At 32.5% G+C, this 5,046-nt stretch overlaps 1 protein-coding gene across 1 annotated transcript; it reads left to right on the forward strand.

The window, feature by feature from the left end:
- Positions 1–951: 951 nt before the first annotated feature.
- On the forward strand, positions 952–3,804 carry LOC119675480 (putative serine protease K12H4.7). Its single transcript, XM_038086686.1, has 7 exons — positions 952–1,146; positions 1,221–1,402; positions 1,462–1,697; positions 2,698–2,929; positions 3,008–3,112; positions 3,191–3,564; positions 3,686–3,804. Exons 1-7 carry the CDS (start codon positions 952–954, stop codon positions 3,802–3,804), a joined length of 1,443 nt encoding a protein of 480 aa, XP_037942614.1.
- The last annotated feature ends 1,242 nt before the right edge of the window (positions 3,805–5,046 follow it).

Raw genomic sequence — 5,046 nt, forward strand, 5'->3', positions numbered from 1 at the left:
AATTTGAAATGCAGTACTGCCCATAGCAAACCCACGCTTTTATGCGAATGCAATCATTTTCAATAGAACATTGGAACCACCCCCCACATTTCGCCCACACAATCACTTTGGAAATTCTGATTCGCTCGAGAACATTTATACACTCACATTAAGTTTAACAGAATACACGCATACACACACACAGGCAAGAACACACAAACAAGTATTCACACTCACTTTTAAGGTGAAGGTTGTGTGGGATTCGGTGCGTATGAGTGAATAGTGCTAGTGATTAAAGTGAGTAAAAACCGTGAGCACCAAAATATGAATGGTTCGGAAAGAAGAGAGTCGTGAAATAGTTGTAACTATTGTAACTACTCAAGGTTATGTGTAACTTTTTTGTAATTTACATGAATGAATTCTATATGGCACACGGCACAAGAAAAACGTTGAAATGGATTTTAGCTTCTCCGAACATTTTGTGAAAATTATTTCTCATTAATCCAGCACAGTGGATGCAATAGCGAAAAGTACTGATGCTGCCTTTTTTATGAATCCTCAAAATCACTTTCTTAGATATCAAAGGGACTCAGTTGTAAATATTTAAAGTAAGAATAACATAAAATTTATAAAATAAAGTGCTTTATAACTGCACTACATATACAAAATTAAGAAAATAACAAGACAAATGTGGTACATAATAAAACATGTGGTAAAAATCAAATTCATTTCTATAAAAAAATACTGAAATACAAAAAAAAAAACAAAAAAAAAATAAGAAAAACATTTTCGTTATCAAATATATTCATAAGGTTAACTGCTATATGAACAGCATTAATAGCATTGAACTCAGACAGCATAATATGCGGGTAGTAGCTTATTAAGGTTTATATTTCCACTACCGCTTTTAGTAGAATTGAATAAATACTATAAAAAATGAAACAATAATTTATTAAACGGTTGGAAACTGACATGGCCACTGCAATACTTTTAATATTTTTAGTTATGCAAGCGAATGCAGTGCGCATAATTAATCCGAACCGAAGAATTTTACAAGAACCGCCCCTTCTATTACCAAAGGACCGCAGTCAACATGAAGTGAAAGAGCATTGGCTGGAACAACGGCTTGATCATTTCGATGGGAACAACAATCAAACATGGCAAATGGTATTTGGAGAAATATTTTTTATTCATATGATTCATATTTCAGTAAAATCTAATTACTTAATCAATGAATGCAGCGTTACTTCCAAAATGATAAATATTATGAAGCTGGTGCACCACTCTTCATATTTATTGGTGGCGAATGGGAAATCTCGAAAGCCTACTTGCTTACAGGACATTTCTATGATATCGCTTTGCAACACCACGCAATGCTTTATTATGTGGAACATCGCTTCTATGGCAAAAGCATTCCGGAGAAGTAAGAATTAAATCGATTTTAAATATTAATTAGTTATTACTTTATCCTTGCTTGTTTAGTGATACTTCCTTAGAAAACCTAAAATACCTAAATATTAAACAAGCTCTAGCAGATCTCAATGTTTTTATTACAACACAAAAACAATCCAGAAACAGTATGACAAATAGTAAAGTTATACTAGCAGGTGGTTCCTATGCCGGAAGTATTGTGGCTTGGTTTCAGAAAATATATCCTGGTTTAGCAACCGCTGGTTGGGCCTCAAGTGCACCGCTATTTGCAAAAATGGATTTTTATGGTAAGAAATATTTTAAAATAAAACTTCTGCAAACAATTAAGAAAATGTAAAACCGAAATTCACTATGATTTTAAATTCTTTTAATTGGGTTTTGGAATTTCTAAATTATTACAAATCAATAAATATTGTTGTATTAATCAAGAATCCAAGTAAAAATAAAAGCATTCCTCCGGAAATAGCTGAATATACACATCTTATTGGTTGTGCTGTATCACTGCTTCCACCAATGATTATGATATCAACACAATGGATGAGTATTGAAATGAGTATTACGACGGCGACTTTTACGTAGTTATTAAAAAAGTCATTCAAATAAACTATTTAAACTATATAAAAAGTATTTCCAGTGATCATAATATGTTACCTTTCCTCTTCGCACTTTTGTGAAGGAATATAATAAATTTGTGAAGATATTTTTAACTCAGTGAAGAAAACATTAAATACCTTATTTGGGTGTAGACTTATTCATATACTTCTACCAATATTCTAATCAGCAAGACTAATTCAATTAAATTATGGATATTACTCTGATAGTCTGGATGTCTAATGATTAGCCCATTTTAATATTGGTACATATTTAATGTTATCTTTCGATTGTTGAGCTAATCTATTTAAATGTTATGCAAAATAAACTGTATTATATCTCCCATTAGCTGAGGTCTCAAACTATGATTTTTATAGTTTTTATTAATTGGAAATATAACTATAGAGATACACTTATAGTTAAATATTTTATAGATGCAAAACTTTTTAGGTTTGTACATCCAATCTAGTCAGTGTCAACAGTTCATTGTTCGAACTGTGTTATGGCTTGCATATATTGCTTCATAGAAGATATACTCAATATATCAATTGCAGTGTCTGACTGCTACTTAAGCAAGATGTCCTTACCGAAGATTTTTATCCGTAATTTTTTTCTTTTTTTTTTTAACAATAGATTTCCATCATTTCACTAAATTAATTCCAATTATATATTTATTTTAATCGTAATTTTTTAAAGAATATATGATAATTGCTGGGGAATCTATAAAACGAAAAGGTGGCTCAACTTGTTATAAACGAATAAAGACAGGCATGGAAGCTTTAGCTGCACAATTCAAATTGAATGCAAGTGATGAAATTATACATAAATTGATGGTTTGCGATAACTTTGATACCATGAATCCATTGGACATTGAAGCATTTTTTAATACTGTCGGCTACTACTTTTCCGAAGTGGTGCAAAGCTATAGGTAAAATCACTTAATAATTTCTGCATATTTAAAATCTAAAACTGTACAAAAAAAATTAAAAATACTTTGTTGTCACAGTTCATATATAAAGAGTATGTGCAAAAAGTTGCTATCTCATCAATCCAATGATACAGAGGCATTAACTACATTTCTAAGTGATATGTTCTGGTTGAGGGATACGAAGTATGATGCCTGCATCGATCTCTCATACGAAAGCACCAAAAACTTTTTTGCACAAGATAATTACGGCAGTAAGTAGAGCAACAAACTAACCAAACCAATTAAGATTTTGTCGTATACCTTCATAAATAATTCTTGTAATCTAGTGCGGCAATGGTACTATCAAACCTGCTCTGAATTCGGTTGGTATACCACAACAGCTACAAGGTATCATCATCCTTTCGCTAGTCAAGTGTCGCTTGGCTTTTTCCAGCAACTGTGCCGTGATGTGTACAACAACTCGTTTACTTCAGATACCATCTCTTCGAGCATAAACCAAACAAATGCTTATTTTGGTAACACAATTAACTGGGCGCTTGCTAACAACTACGAAACCACCTTTTTCACCCACGGCCAATTGGATCCGTGGCGTGCAGTTGGAGTGCAGAATGGCAGCAATGTCATCGTTATTCCAGGTACCTGTCATATTTTAATATTGTTTCTTCCTTTTTTTTGCTTATTTATAAACTCGTAAACGTCCGCAATGAGTGAAAATAGCATCATTTTAATTGCTTTTTACTTCTGTTATTGTTCCAGGCTATTCTCATTGCGCCGACCTGGGTTCAATCAACCTTAATGACAGTGTGGAAATGAATGTGACCAAATTGAAAGTAGCTCATTTTCTGAACCGTGCATTGCGTACTCCTGAAAATTAAAACCAAACAAATTAAAGGACTTAGAAATTCATTTAATGGTTAATTTGACTGCAAATTGTTGAGAAATAAAGCAATTTATTTTAATGTGAGTTTTGGCATTTCGTTTATTTAACCTTCAGGCACAAGGACATGATTAGAAATTCTTTATTGAAATAAAAAGAAAGAAAGTCTTGAGCAAGGATTGATTCTTATTTTCTTGAACAAAATTTTACATAACAAAACATTTCGAAATGAAGACAAAACCAATATTCAAATGGATATGATTTTTTATTAATTTTTTATTAATTCTTTATCATTCCTCTTGGATTTCAAGCATTTCAGAAAAACGAGCACATCAAAGGGGTCTTGTGGTAAATAGGAAAATAACAAAGTAATTTCTGTTAACCAACCAATTTCCTAAGCCTATTGGAACCGAATTTACTGCTGACAAATGTAAATTCTAAGTTATCAAAAACATTGTTTTATTGGCCACGAACGAACACCAAATATGACGTCAGCCTATAGATTCACCGAAAATCAGAGAGAAATAAAACCCTCTCACAACAAACAAAAATCACGCTCTACAAGTCTGTCATCATGCCAGAACTGTTGTATGGTACGAAAGCTCTTCCAATAACCAACAGCGTTGAGAAGGCGTTAGAAATATTTGAGAGAAAATTTTTTCGGTTGATCTATAGTTCTTTACGTAATGACATTGAATACAAAATTATATGGAATGGCAAGCTATATGTTATACGCTAAATCACTAGAATTGACTTAGTTAACCTTATACAAATTCAGTGGATTCGCTGGTTTAGTTATGTCGAAGAAATTCAAAAAATTTTCCGGCTAGAAAGGTGCCTGATTCAGTACTCGCTGGACATACTGAAGATATTCTCATCTTCGGTAAAAGTAGTAGGTGACCAACGATATGAAGATGCTCAATACAAGCAATTGGCGACAGTAAGGCACTAATCGAGCTGACTAGAAGAGACTTTAAGGATTTTTCTAAATCAATTCAGTCAATGACTTTATACTTCTATAGATTCATTACAAATTAGATAATATACATAGTTTATTATTTTGATTATGAAAATAATCCAATGTTAGTTAGAAATAATTAAAATATGAAAATATATGTATCGAGCAGGTGAAATGTCACTGCTGATATAAGGGAGAATTGGAATTGTTGCACTGCGCCAGATCTGGCGAATATGGTGTCTGAGTGATGACAGTGGTGCCGCGTTTGGTCAAAAAATCGCG

This window comes from Teleopsis dalmanni, chromosome 2, assembly GCF_002237135.1.
Source record: "Teleopsis dalmanni isolate 2A chromosome 2, ASM223713v2, whole genome shotgun sequence".
In the NCBI taxonomy this organism is placed as follows: domain Eukaryota; kingdom Metazoa; phylum Arthropoda; class Insecta; order Diptera; family Diopsidae; genus Teleopsis; species Teleopsis dalmanni.

What these genes read in the sequence shown, in the direction of transcription:
- LOC119675480 (XM_038086686.1), top strand. Translation starts at nt 952, where the DNA reads ATGGCCACTGCAATACTTTTAATATTTTTAGTTATGCAAGCGAATGCA. An exon ending in GGCAAAAGCATTCCGGAGAA is followed by an intron (nt 1,403 to 1,461) that starts GTAAGAATTAAA and finishes TTGCTTGTTTAG; the next exon opens with TGATACTTCCTTAGAAAACC. An exon ending in GAAGTGGTGCAAAGCTATAG is followed by an intron (nt 2,930 to 3,007) that starts GTAAAATCACTT and finishes TTGTTGTCACAG; the next exon opens with TTCATATATAAAGAGTATGT.